The sequence below is a fragment of the Centroberyx affinis genome, unplaced genomic scaffold, assembly GCF_046629955.1.
Source record: "Centroberyx affinis isolate AG114_WGS23_722 - 3 ecotype Tasmania unplaced genomic scaffold, CSIRO-AGI_Caff_v1 ptg008104l_1, whole genome shotgun sequence".
NCBI classification, from domain to species: Eukaryota; Metazoa; Chordata; class Actinopteri; order Beryciformes; family Berycidae; genus Centroberyx; species Centroberyx affinis.
This window is the reverse complement of record NW_027284045.1, coordinates 6368-21510: the sequence shown is the minus strand read 5'-3', so window position 1 is coordinate 21510 and position 15143 is coordinate 6368. Positions and strand designations below refer to the sequence as shown.

The 15143-nt window shown below is 41.9% G+C and overlaps 1 protein-coding gene across 1 annotated transcript in view; it reads left to right on the top strand.

Moving 5' to 3' along the window:
* Positions 1-14552, top strand: part of znrf2b (zinc and ring finger 2b) — a gene marked incomplete at its 3' end in the record, with an annotated part of 50176 nt that extends 35624 nt beyond the window's left edge. Inside the window, exon 2 of the mRNA XM_071514164.1 lies at positions 14457-14552. Coding sequence (XP_071370265.1) covers positions 14457-14552 — 96 coding nt within the window. The remainder of the gene's footprint in view (positions 1-14456) is intronic.
* Between the last annotated feature and the right edge of the window lie 591 nt (positions 14553-15143).

Genomic DNA, 15143 nt, shown 5'->3' with positions numbered 1-15143 from the left:
AACTTTGCATGTTGGCGGCTCCCAATGGAATTTGAGGACTTTGATACTCGTAATTCTGTAAGGTGATGGCATAGCTAGATCTCGTTCATCAATGAAACAGGACACAGCCACTCCTGTGCTGATTACAATGCGACTTCTGGTTTTCATGCATTCCCTACTGATTTGCAATGGGCATTTTCATGAAACGTTCTCGCTCTTGCAATTGTGATGTATGCAGAGACATCTAATGTTAAGACCAGACAAGCAGGCTCAAAACACCTCTCAGCAGATCTGTCGAGAATGAATGCAGAACTCAGCAGACTCTACCTTACATTTACTCTGAGTTTGCATCCCTGCCTCTTCCTCATCCTCTGGTTCCTACTCTTCCTGATACTGCATTCACGTCCCATGAATAACTATCTGAGCGACTTGATGGTTAAAAGCAACAACTTGAAAGTGTTAACAAGTTCAAACTCGTTTTTAAGCCGTTAAGGTGGCAAGATTGAAATTTTTCACACTTATCACATGAATTTAGTGATGATACATTTAGCTTCATGTTTTACAGCAAACCAAACACTGTAATGTCAACCACAAACCAAAAAGTTTGAAATTCCTCCCAGACAGATTATATTATTGTGTAGGACAATGGTGGTCCTCTGTCAGACACCTTGCAGCTGGTCATCAATCCTTAACTGCAGCACCCAAGCATTAAATGAGGTGAAGATACCTCGGACCATTTTTTGAAAAAGTGTGCTACCCTGCAGAAAGCTGAGAAAAACACCAACAAATGAGCACACCTGACCACAAGCTTAAACGAGGTGTGAGTACGAGGTGGAACAGCATGTTCTCAGCATGTAATTGGCAGACTGCTTGAGCAAAGGTGGCCTGTGTAACCCAGCTGTGACACAGACGGGCAAACCGTACCTCAACCTAAAAGCGGACCAATGGAGCCTGCTTCAGGAGCACTCATAGCCCTTAAACCCTTTGAAATATACCACAATCCCTACATTACTTCCACTTGTGAAGGGCAACAGCGCTGAAAGAAAGAGACCACTTTCTCAGACGCTGCACCAAACACAGTGATCCTCCCCTCTGCCCTGGACCCGAGGTTTAGGAAACTGACACCTGAAGTTTGTGACCCCTGATCAAGTCTATAATGTGCAAGGTAAAATGCAAACACTGGCAATTGGATTAAGAAGGGAGGTGGATCAGTAGCAGCATGACAGTCAATACCGAAGGGGACCCATTGTTCCGACGGCCCATTATTCCGAAACCCCAATAGTCCGAAAAATGTCCACCCACTGGACCGAAAGCCCATTTGTCCGACAGCCCGTTATCCCGGAGGTGGTTGGGTTGAGGCATGGGATCACTGAGGTTAGAGTTTTCGGACTATCAGGGTTTTGGAATAGTGGGCCGTCGGAACAATGGCATGGCACCGTACCGAATCAGTACCATCTCCACCTTTACTACAGCTGCTGGACCTACAACTCCTCCTGTCTCATAACTGGACTCATTTCTTGGCTCTAAAAGTGGTAGTGAAGAAAGCAAGAGGGCGAAGCGGAGGATCTCCAAGGTTTTGTGGAATAAAGTCCTCTCATACTTTGGAAAGAAGCCCGTTGCCATAGAAGAAAATCCCTTACATTGGTGAAAGACCCTACCTTGGGCAGGCTAGCCCTACTTATACAGTATGTCCACATCAACACCATCTGAGTCCTTCTCCTCTGCAGCAGGCAACATATCTTCCGAGAAGAAAGGCAGCCTATGTGGACACGCTAACATTTTGGACATTTTTGGATTGCAATTCCTCTAGAATGGTTTTACTGCCAGAGTTCAGAATTAGACTGCTGTTGAAGCCATTTGACGTATCAATGCCTGTTAGCACTTAGTTGTACTGTTAACTGTTGAGCCCCTTTCAAATTGAAGACAGCTTTTTGTAAAAAAAAAAAAAAAAAACCTGCTGAAATATGCACTTGGTAAAAACATACAGCATATATTTTTTCTTTTTTGCTTTAGAACTTTCATGTCTCAAGTTGTTTGAAAGAGAGCATTGTACAAAATGAGGAATAACTTTTCTTTTTTTCATTTTTTTTTAAATAAAACAAATGCAATGTTTAAAATAATTATGCTTTTTTTATCCAAGTGAAGGATTAATCGAAGTAGTAATCGACATTATCAAAACAGCTGTTGGTTGAACCTCTAGTGAACTGTAGTAGGAAGCTCATATCTACCATCTTCCCCATAGGATGTGAATGCAGCATCAGAGCGTCTGCTATCTTGCTCGTCCCCAGAGAGGGAGTGACTCAGTGTGTTGCTACAGGCCAGTCTCTCTGAGCAGCAACAGGAACTATGATTGTGTTGTTTCCTCTGGAGACTGAGCATTACACCAGAGATCGGCCAGGATAGCCTGGGTCTGTCTGTCTGTCTGTTGGGTTGTATCTCATCCTAGAAACTATTGGTGTTCTGGTTGCTTATGTATTGTGTCTGTCTTCTCCAGATGGACAGGTGTAGCTCTGTCTTCATACTTGCAGGTACACAGGTATTTCTGTATGCTGCAGCCATATTGAACCACTAGAGTAGGCATGAGGGGTTGAGGATTATCTTTTCTTTTTTCCCCAACCATCTTCCTGACAAAAAAAAAAATCCCAAAGCTGTTTGTTCCTCTCTCTTTCACACCAGCCCCAGGCACAATTCCAATTTCCTCCTTTTAGCAAAACAGAGGAAATTGCATCTTTTATTCTTCGCTCCCTCTCTCTTTCTCTGTCCCAGAACATATTTTTGTAAATAGAGGGCGTCTCATCTCTCCAGGCTTTATTGTTGCAGCCGTAATGTGATTTTAATAACCGTCTTCACACATCAGTCACACACAGAGAGTGACAGTCTGGGCGACAGATGGGACGCCGGTGAGGAATTTCTCCAGTACCGATCCTCTCTGCTGCTATACCTGACTGTCCGCTGGGGCCTATGATGGAGCTCATCCACAGAGCCTATTGTTTCTCCGATAGTCCCCTTTACCGCCCTTAGCTACCGAGCCCAGAGATGCAGCACGTCTGTAGGCACTACATCGCTATTTTCTCTCTCCTGCTGCCTTAAAGTTGCATTTGGTGAAAACGTAAAACCTATTTACACATCAAGAACGACGAGAATAAATGATACAAAATTGTGAATAATTTGCAAGCTAATTTGACGCACCACGACAAGAGTCAACACTAAGTGATGATGACCTGGCCCTGCTTTTGCTCATTAAAAAAAGAGGGGAAAAAAGATATATTTGGGTACTCCCAATATTGAGGAGTAGGAGAGTTACACTTCACCTCGTATGTAAACTTAAGAGTGAAATTCAAAAGTTTCTCCTAAACAGAGAAAGCTGGACTCACCAACGATGGATGAACCTCTTCACCACCTCCACCCCCACCACCAGTGTTGGGGGTAACGCATTACAAATTAACGCATTACTGTAATCACATTACATTTGTCTGTAACGCAGTAATCTAACGCGTTACAGTTCCTGAAATCAGTAATCACATTACAGTTACTAATCAAACCATTATGTCTTTAAGTTAAGTTCATCAATTATCTGCAGGATCTGGGATCTGGGCGAATAGAAAAAAAATTATCAAACGTGCCTTTTCATGCACGCTTGCGCAACAACCTCTGACCTCTCATGTGACTTTGGCTAGAGACAGTTCGTGCGGGAGATAAGACAAAAATGGCAGAGTGGGCCAACCTCTTTTATATTGTTTTACATGTTGATATAGTTTTATTTTGAGGCAGTTATAGCCTACTGTCAGTGCTGCCTTGATTCTGCTAGGCATGCAATTGAGCCTTGTTCTCGCCACAACATTCTTCTGTGAAGTGCTCTTTGGGCTGGTTTTCTTTCGGCTTTGTGGTATTAAAGAGCATAAAAGAAAGATCTTGTGTATGTCCTTATTAGGATAGGGATTTGTGCTGATATGTGGGCATATGGAAGGTTTAATGTTATATTGTTAACTGGCAATTACGTGACAATGCATCTCAGGCGATGTTGCGGAGTAACGCAAAAGTAACGTAACGAGTAGTGTAACAAATGACTTTCTACAGGGAGTAAATAAGTAAAGTAATGCAGGGATTCTCAACCTTTTTCATATCAAGGACCCCTAATTTAGTCCACATTAGAGCCACGGACCCCCATTTGGACAGTCCACCATTGAGATTTTGTCTCTCCGACCCAAATCTGAGAATATATTTATTGTTAGATATGATTTTGTCCAGAATTCCATGACTATCTGTATTGTAGGTAGAGAGATAACAGTGAAACTATGATCAAAACAGTCATTCTTCTGCATTCTCTAATTGTGTTCACTTCTTGTTAATGAAGTTTAACAATTCATCAATTTGCTGGGAACCCCCTGGGACCCCTTCAAGGACCCCCTCAAGGACCCCTGGTGGTCCCCGTACCCCACGTTGAGAACCACTGAAGTAATGCATTACTTTCTTCTTTTTTTTTTTTTTTTTTTTACCCACCACACACTAAGGAGACATTTAGCTCACTGACATCACCCTATATTCCATTTTATTTCACAGCAGTAGTGCTAACAGGTCTGAACTAGAAAATATATCTACATCCTTGGAAAATCACCCAGATGCTTTTTCACAACGTCTACCAAGTGGGTTCCCTGTGCATGTTCAGTAGAGCTGGAAAAAGTGTCACTTGATGACATCACAGATCAGCATCATGTATATGAAGTCCTGTACCTAGTGTCAGTATATTGTATGTATAATTCTGATTCTGTGTGTGTGTGTTACACAGAGCCAGAGAACGCAGGAGGGCTCGAGCCGCGCCAGTCGGTGTGTTGATCAATAAAAATGAAGATGTAATACATAAATCCCATTTAATAGTATGGCATACGGGGGTTTGCTGATTCAGGGGGTTGGAATAATGGGAATAATGATCTCAGCACCTTGGGATGCTCTCCAAATGCGTTGTAAACTGGGTGGAAGGTTAACACAGTGTGTCGGGCCGGAGCTGGGGCCAAGCGGCTGTTTGCCTGCAACGCTTTCAGGAGGACTTTGACTCTGTGTGTCACGTTGGCCTGTGTGAGCGCAGGGGGGAAACCACGGCAGAGGAAATGGGCTAGTTCAGTGAGTTCTTGTTGGTGGAGTCAATAATTAAAGTAAAAGCTATTCCAGCAGGTATTGAGCTATTGGCAGACTTTCTTGAACCTTTTTTTCTTGGGTTTCATTCCCTACAGATTCAGTCTCTCTCTCTCTCTCTCTCTCTCTCTCTCTCTCTCTCTCTCTCTCTCTCTCTCTCTCTCTCTCTCTCTCTCTCTCTCTCGTCATTAAGTGTATGTTCCCTAAATGCAACTGGTCCTCAAGTGTGTGTTCCCTAAATGCAACTGATCATTAAGTGTGTGTTCCCTAAATGCAACTGATCATTAAGTGTGTGTTCCCTAAATGCAACTGATCATTAAGTGTGTGTTCCCTAAATCCAACTGGTCCTCAAGTGTGTGTTCCCTAAATCCAACTGGTCCTCAAGTGTGTGTTCCCTAAATCCAACTGGTCCTCAAGTGTGTGTTCCCTAAATCCAACTGGTCCTCAAGTGTGTGTTCCCTAAATGCAACTGATCATTAAGTGTGTGTTCCCTAAAAATCTAACTGGTCATCAAGTGTGTGTTCCCTAAAAATCTAACTGGTCATCAAGTGTGTGTTCCCTAAATCCAACTGGTTGTCAAGTGTGTGTTCCCTAAATCCAACTGGTTGTCAAGTGTGTGTTCCCTAAATCCAACTGGTTGTCAAGTGTGTAGTCCTCTACGACGTTAGCAGAAAAAAAAAAAAAAAAGCAAACGCCAGTACTATGTAACATCCAGTCTTTATACAGTCTCTTCAGTCGTGTAGTGTGTCTCCAGCTTTTAGAGAGATGAATGGAATTGTCTAGAGACTATACTCTTGCCCCCAGTATAGACACCCCACTTCAGTTTCTCCCTCTACTTGTAGCTCCAGACTTGTCCCTCTTTCTTTCTTTCTTTCTTTCTTGCTCTCAATTTCTGCGGTGGAAAGCGAGGGAAGAGAGGGGGGTGGGGGTGGTGATCCCCTGGTGAAACCAACGCTACTCCTCATATTTCCCTCTGACTACTGCTAATTGTGGCTGCCCCCCACCCTCCCCCACCCCCGCTGGTCCAAACCCCATGGGGCTAGTTTGGAAGATAGTTCTTAACTTTCAGCCTTTTATTCTCCATTTCCCTTTTCCGCCTCCCACGCTTTTATCCATCCCAACACGCTCTCAAGCCTTTGAGGTTTTTTTTTTTTTTCCTCTCGAGACGGGAGCAGTGAATTATCGCATCTACCTGACTTTTAAGCATCACAGTGTTCCTGTACTGTATCATATCAGGGAAACATTCCTGCCAGATTGCCTGGTGTGTTCAGGTAATTAGTTGTGTTTACACACTGCACCTTGTAGGCTGATTTGGCATCACAACTGATTTTCCAAAGTCGAAGCTAGTTTGCAATATATAATAATACTACAATTTTCAAATCGCAGGAGGCGCAATATTTGTTAAAAGCGAAATGTGTGTCAAAATACCATTTTAAATGAAATATTGTGGTGCTGCAGAGATGTCCTGGCCTGCACATCATATTCTACAGACTTAAGAAAACATCTTTGTTTGGTACAGATCCCCGCAAAAATCACACCATAATCATTTTAATACATATTTTTCAGTGAAAATGAGAATAATGATGTAAAAATGATCATTCCCTCTAATATCGCAAATCATATCGCAAGTGCAATATCAGTCAAAATAATCGCAATTAGATATTTTTTCAAAATCGTTCAGCCCTAGTGCAGATCCAGTCGGTACTGTCATCATTATTTCAAACATGCTTGATTTTTACAACCTAAGTCTCGACATTCTCCTGTAGTGTGAGCTGGTCGACAAATCAAATCTGAACAGAGACCAGCAATAGAAATGAGAGTTATGTGCAAGACAAGGAAAAACATTACAGCAACAAGTTGCTCTACCTGCAAGTTCATGTGTTTGGAAAATGTTGGTGTTGTATGGCAGTAGAACACAGCTAAGTGTGTAATCCTGGTATTTAATTGGTGGTCAAGTGTGTGTTCCCCAAATCAGAAATGTCATCAAGTGTGTGTTCCCCAAATCAGAAAGGTCATCAAGTGTGTGTTCCCCAAATCAGAAATGTCATCAAGTGTGTGTTCCTTAAATACAACTAGTCGTCATGTGTGTGTGTTCCCCACATCAAAATGGTTGTCAAGTGTGTGTGTTCCTCAAATCAAAGTGGTTGTTTAGTGTGTGTTCCCAAAGTCCCAATGGTCATCAAGTGTGTGTTCCCCAAAATCCAACTCCTCATTACATTGTGTTCCCTAAGTCTTTAGAGAGATGAATGGAATTGCCAAGGTTTTTTTTTTTTTATCAAGACCACAGCTTTCCTCCAGATTCACTCTCTCACTGTTGCCTGCTCTTTTTTTTTTTTTTTTTTTTTTTTTTTTTTTTTTGGCTCTCCATCAGATAACGACCTATGCCAACATGTCAGCACTCATTTGGGGAAGCGATCTGCATTCTTTGACAGCCATACCCTTGGTGCAGAGATAATTGTTTTCATTGGATGGCGAGCAGTAAATGGGCTCAAACGATGCTCAGGGGATCGTTTTACGGGGCGCTTGGCGAGATAAGGGACGCCCGCTCCGAGTCCATTAGTCATCGCTCCATGCATCATTACCGCACGGCTCCAAAAAGTTGTGCGCTAATTCCAGTTAATTAAACTATTCAGCGGTCAGATAATAACTGTCTTTCATACTCGGGGTGTGAGGAGGGAGTCTGTAAATGTAATTACCCAGGAGATGTTCTGCCTGCCGGTGCCACGTTTTGCAACTTCCTCAGCAGTAGAGGAATTCTCCAAACAGTCTGCGGTGCCATGTGGAATCACCAAATTTCTGCCAGCTGTTTTAGTCGTCTTTATGTCATCTGAAGCCGTATGCTGTGTGTTTATCAGCCAGCGTGGTTAATCAGAGAGTCGATCACAGTCTATGGGAGAGCTGAGCTCAGGCTAGCCGCTGCCCTCCGCAGAGACCCCTAGTGGTCATGGTTTACAGCACATAAATAGCCCACAGCACTAAACACTAAACACACTGAGATAGGGCTGCAACTAACGATTATTTTCATTGTCGATTAATTTCGATTATTTTCTTGATTAATCGATTAGTTGTTTGGTCTATAAAATGTCAGAAAATGGTGAAAAATGTGGATCAGTGTTTCCCAAAGCCCAAGATGACGTCCTCAAATGTCTTGTTTTGTCCACAACCCAAAGATATTCAGTTTACTGTCATAGAGGAGTAAAGAAACCAGAAAATATTCACATTTAAGAAGCTGGAATCAGAGAATTTTGAATTATTTTTCTTAAAAAATTACTCAAACCGATTAATCGATTATCAAAATAGTAGGCGATTAATTTAATAGTTGACAACTAATCGATTAATCGATTAATCGTTGCAGCTCTACACTGAGACTAAAAAACACATTCCGGAATTCCATGACAATCTGCACTGTAGGTAGAGAGATAACAGAGAAACTATGACTGCGTTCGGAATGGTTCACTCATTCCCTCACTCACTATTCCCCATGTAGTGTTTATCATATAGTGAACTATATGGGCAACGACCAAACGAAATTTCGGACACTATAGTAAATATAATTGCGTCAAAAAAATGCGCTGGATATTCGTGTGACGCACCGGGATGCGCCCAGCATCACGTAAACAAACCAAGCATCATGACAGCAGGTTGAAATGGACTCAGGTCGTATTGATTTTGACAAGTTTTCAACATTAAATTACAAATAAATTGTTGAAATTCTAATCATGTGCAAGTGTGGTTTTGTCAACTTTGGTGCTGTCTGCTAATGGCAGCAAGCTGTTTTGGTTTGGTAAACAAGCTTGTGAGCTAATGACTAGCAGAAGCTTTCATATCACCTCCTGTCCTGTATTGGTGGATAAAGTAGTCAGCTGACCTGTAACGATGATTCCTGCAGTTTTGCTGCTCTTGGTTCAAAACGGAGGAAACTCGACTGAGGAGTCTGATACGTCTTTTGTTGATTTGCTAACGCTGTCAACCGGTAAACAGACCAGTTTCTATTAGCTAACATGTTAGCTAGCTGTTTCTTCTTCTTCGGTAAGACACGATCACATTGCATTGTGGTATACAGGAGAAATTGTAGGGTACACTGTCTGTTCACTACAATTTGTAGTGCATTGTGGGTATCTTATAGTGGACTATTTAGTGAATCAAATTAACCGTTGAGAATTCGGACACTAGTAGAAAATGGCGGATACACTATATAGTGCACTATTTCTGTAATAGGGAACGGTTTCGAACAGAGACTATGATCAAAACAGTCATTCTAAAATGACAAAATAATGAAGTGTAACAATTCATCAATTTGCTGGGGACCCCCTGGAACCCCCTCAAGGACCCCTGGTGGTCCCCGGACCCCACGTTGAGAACCACTGGACGATATCATCAAAATTCCAGTACCATCTTTCTTTTTCCCGAAACGAAGCTTTTGAGAGCCGGAAGCTAAAGCTAATGCTAGCTCACCGATTGCGTTGATTCTACCGTGATGCATGCACGGTTCATGTAGCCCTTCAGAATAAAAGTCCTTTGGCAATATGACAAAAACCTGTGAGAGAGAAAGGGCGTGCACGATACTTTATACAAGAAGCAAGTTCTGAATGACAGTAAAATTTATATTTTGCTCTACTTTTTTTTTAGCTACATGCCTTCATCAGAGCATTGTGATGATGATGAAGGCATGTAGCTGAAACACTTGAGTAAATTCGCTCTTATTTGCATGGAGGGAAAAGTGCATTTTCAATATTTTCATCATCCAAACATGTGCACCTTTCTTTGGATGTGTGTTCCTTTGAGAGTTTAACAAACTTAACCTTTACTCAACCACCTTCCGTGTCGGCCTCAAGGCAGCAGATGTTTCAGATCACGCTGCTTTGTTGTTTCATTCCCTTGTTTTCATTAATTCCGTGGAGCAGAATGCCCCCACTGCGATGTTTTGTATTGTTCTGTACAAACAAAAGATGAAACTCTGAAAGGTATACATTGCTCCGGGGTTATGAATAGTGCTTATGAAACACTCACATTACTTATTCATACTTCTTTCAGCATATGTGAATTATTCCAACAGAATTATTCTTTAAGAAGCCAGTATTTTCAGCGTTTTCCCTGCCAAGAACAGTTAAGACCTGCTCTGCTTTTGGTCTTTTGGTCTGTATGTCAGCCTGTCTGTCTTTCTGTCTTCCCATTTTGCTAACTGCCTTCGTGTCTGTCTTCTCGCTCCATCTAAGGCTGGGGAAACACTATAAGACTTCTAGTGCGATTATATCCACAATTTGGCCATCGGGTAGGATTTTCCAGATCAGATCAGATTTTGTTGTTTCACGACTTTAATCTCTTTGCCCCAGATCCAGTCGAGACTATCACCGTGACTTCAAACATGATTGATTTGTACGACTCCAATCTGATGCTGTTGCCAACTCTCTTCCAAGGAGAGTAGCTGTTTACTGCTCAAAAAGTCGCTGGGGGGTGGGGGGGGTGGTTCCCTAAATCCAGTTGGTCATCAAGTGTGCGTGTTCCCTAAATCCAACTGGTCATCAAGTGTGTGTTCCCTAAATCCAAGTGTGTGTTCCCTAAATCCAAGTGTGTGTTCCCTAAATCCAACTGGTCATCAAGTGTGTGTTCCCTAAATCCAAGTGTGGGTTCCCTAAATCCAATTGGTCGTCAAGTGTGTGTTCCCTAAATCCAATTGGTCGTCAAGTGTGTGTTCCCTAAATCCATCTGGTCATCAAGTGTGTGTTCCCTAAATCCAATTGGTCGTCAAGTGTGTGTTCCCTAAATCCATCTGGTCATCAAGTGTGTGTGTTTCCTAAATCCAACTGTGTGTTCCCTAAATCCAAGTGTGTGTTCCCTAAATCCAAGTGTGTGTTCCCTAAATCCAATTGGTCGTCAAGTGTGTGTTCCCTAAATCCAACTGGTCATCAAGTGTGTGTTCCCTAAATCCAAGTGTGTGTTCCCTAAATCCAACTGGTCATCAAGTGTGTGTTCCCTAAATCCAAGTGTGTGTTCCCTAAATCCAAGTGTGTGTTCCCTAAATCCAATTGGTCGTCAAGTGTGTGTTCCCTAAATCCAACTGCTCATCAAGTGTGTGTGTTCCCTAAATCCATCTGGTCATCAAGTGTGTGTTCCCTAAATCCAACTGGTCATCAAGTGTGTGTTTCCTAAATCCAACTGGTCGTCAAGTGTGTGTTCCTTAAATCTAACTGGTCGTCAAGTGTGTGTGTTCTCTAAATCCAACTGCTCATCAAGTGTGTGTTCCTCCTCGACCAGACAAAAGACAGTGTGTGAAAGCGACTTTTGTGTGTGTGTGTGTGTGTGTGTGTGTGTGTGATGTCCTTGAACAGACACAGCAGCAGCGCCCTCTGCCCAGTGTGTTTTTTATCTGAGCTGCAGGGGGCGCGGGCATCACCGGATTATTTGAGCGAAATTAAGGAGAGCCCCGATAAAAGCTCCGTTACCTCTGTTTCACCCCTCATTACAGGCAGACCGCCCTCGCACATCTCAGAGCAAAGAGATGGATGGATGAGGACCAGCTGGGGTGGAAGATGATGAGTCACCCAGGCAAAAATTGGTTTTCATCAAGCAAGATGCAGGGAAGGTTGAGAACAATGATGGAATATTGACACAATCGACATCTAAATACACTCCAAAGCACGTTTAGGGGTTGTAACGACCATTATTAATGCAGCAGAGGTTGGCGGTGTTATGGACACTTTGGTATGCGGTGCTATGGACACACACACGCAGCTTTATTCTGATTAATTTCCTGGAGAGAGCATCCCATATAATGCATGAGTCATCGCGGTCGCAGGGAGAGCTCCCGCCAGCTTTGATTTCTTGCATTTCTGAGAATGAGTTTATCTCTTGGGACCAGGCCCACTCGGCAGAACTGTAGCAGAGCTGGAACTCATTCTCAACTTTATGCAGTATTACAGAGGTTTAGCTCCTGCAGTGTTTCCCTCGCCATCCTGAATGGCTGACTGACTGAGTAAGTCCCTAAGCACTATAGTACACATTCTGAATTGTCAGCAGATGACCAGATCCTAGGAGATGTCACCCTTGTACATCTTGGTCGTGTGTGTGTGTGTGTGTGTGTGTGTGTGTGTGTGTGTGCGTTCTGTGACTTAGGGTTAAAATGGATCAGATAAACAGTGGAGAGAGTCTGGCTCCTGGCTGCATTAATCCTTTTACCCCATGAGCATTACAGCATTTGTGGCAGACTTTATCATTCTAGAGAGATGTGATCAGAAACACACACACACACACACACACACACACACACACACACACACACACACACACACACACACACACACTGTATCTACACACAGATTTTAACTGTCAGATTGTACTGTTGGGATAAGATGAAACTTTATTCATCCCTGTGTGGAAATTTGTGTGCATCTGACAATGTCAAGAACATATTAAGTGGATATGAATGAATGAAAATATGAAATAATATGAATTATGATGTGTGCAAAATAACAGCAGTTGAACGTGCATACAACAATTTCATTATTACTTACTTTTCATATTATCGCACCTACTACTAGTGCTATAATACTGATAACTACTGCTGCTATTTTGCCCATATTTTTCACATGTTCATTCATACATTTTTACTTACTATGTTTGAGTGTTGGAATTGTGGGTTTTGTATGCTTATATAACACCCATTTGCTCTATTCATATTTATATCCTATTTGGTGCTGCAACCACCCAGTTACCCCACAGGGATCATTAAAGTTTCATCCGATCTAATCTCGACTGAGACCAAGTAAAACTCTATGAAAATATGTACGATATGAAAATCTACCAAAAAAAAAAAAGAATACAGCAGTATGAAGTGAAAAATCATAGAAACATCAAGATATTTCAAGGTGGATCAAGATGTTCATGTAGGATTATGTCAAGGGACACACTGTGCACTGAGTGGAGAATTGAAATTCCTCCCTAGCATCTCACACACACACACACACACACACACACACGCAATATTAACTTCTGTCACCTGTCAATGATAAATGACATTCTAGCCACCCTAGAGTGCTGTTATCCACCATGCTAGAGGGATGAAAGTTAACTGCTGTCCTTTATCATAGGACTCAACTGTTCACTGTGATGACTTCAGATGGCTTGGGAAACTGTTGTATGTCTCCTGCTGTTAACCTGATCTGATTTCGCTTCATATAAATCTACTGAACATAATCGTTAAGATGTCAGTGGAAGCTGCAGGATCCATGATGTTTAAAGCAATATTCCACTTAGTTTTAACATGGGGGTTATTCGACACTTGACCGCCATGACAACCAGAATATAAACTAATCAGCAAGATCAGATGCAGCTGGACGAGTTTGTAGTGTTCAGATTTTTACTTCCCATTCATTTGAATGAGGTCATGAAAATAGACTGAAAACTGACATTTAACACGTTGGTGAACAGATTCAACAACAGATCCTGCTGCTGTGTTTCAACTGACTGTGGGTCCAACGTTTTAGAACATAATTTCGCCAAATAGCATTTTTATTGATAGATGAGAAGATAGCGGAGGGATACCATTGAGGAGACATAGTTCCCGTTTCAGAAACCGGATCTACTTTTAAAAAAAAAAAAATACAAATTATACTATTATTTTTTGAAAGATTCCAATCCAAATATGCCAACACAGCCTTTTTTACCTGCTCTCTTTTTCTCTTCAACTCTCCTCTTCTTTCTTTTTTGTACTTTTTTTGTGAGGGGGTCAATCAGTGATGTGACATCTTGGCAGCTCCATGTAAAAGTTGAATTGAAGTACCATTAAAAAAAAAAAAATTGTACGGTAATTAAATCTTTGATTGAAAAGTGTCTACTCATAGCTACACATATGCTGACTTAACATTTCTTTGACTTGCTCAGCAAGGGAGTCCCTTTTAAGATGCTGTAGGTTCATTAATTTTAACAATCAGCAATTCATTTGTTACTTACTGTACTGTAATTAACATTTCATTGTTAGAAGTCTGTCATTATGTCATTGATGCTTTCCCCTCTTGTAGTCAGATGTGAACTTTGAAACATTCCATATTCTGACCATCTGAACATTTACTATGAGCTGACTGTCGCATATTATCGCCCAACGTTTACACTTACCACACAACCATTTTCCTCACAATGGGATGAAATCTCTGGGAAGTGCAGTGCAGAAACACCACAGCAATGAGCGCTGAGCACCAAAGATGGAGATACAATAATAAAGAGGAGCTTGATGATTCCTATTCCTAAACGAATACAACAGCCATCCGCCTACATTTCTACACAAACTTATGTGGGATAGTCTTTCTCTTATCTAATCGCTTCATTGCCTTGTTTCTCTTCGCTCCATCCAGGCTTCAAGTGCCCTGTGTGCTCCAAGTTTGTCTCGTCAGATGAGATGGACCTTCACCTGGTCATGTGTCTAACCAAACCTAGAGTGACGTATAACGGTAAGAATGACCCTTCCTTTCTTACTAATTGTATGAATGTGAAGCAGGGCAGTGATGGAAAAAGAGCAAGCTTTATTATCATTATTATCATTATTCATCATTTTGGAAAGGTTCTACATCGCCGAGATAGAACATTTTGGTGAAAGTCCTCACCTGGTGACCAGCCCCAGTAAATCGCAGTCTTTAGCATTTTTTTTTATTCATAGTGGTCTGGATCCAAGCCTATCCAACGGCAGTTATTTCGGACAGATACTATCCGACAAGCCTGATTGGATGGTCGATGTAGGCGGGACAAACCTGCGTATGACACGCTTTACAACAACTACCAATATGGCAGCGGCGAATGATAGCAAGCTAGATTTAGCAATTTCATCAGTCCTTAAAAAACTGAATGGCATTGTTTTTGTCGTGTCTCCATTGGCATCATAAGTAGGTTTGTCCCGCCTACATCGACCATCCAGTCAGGTATGTCAGACTGTGATCAATGGGGGCTGGACACCAGGCAATGAAAGTCCTTCAGGTGACATGATGCATGACATATTGCTATTTGAAAAATTGTCAATTTGTCCTGATGATGTCCTGGTGCTATTC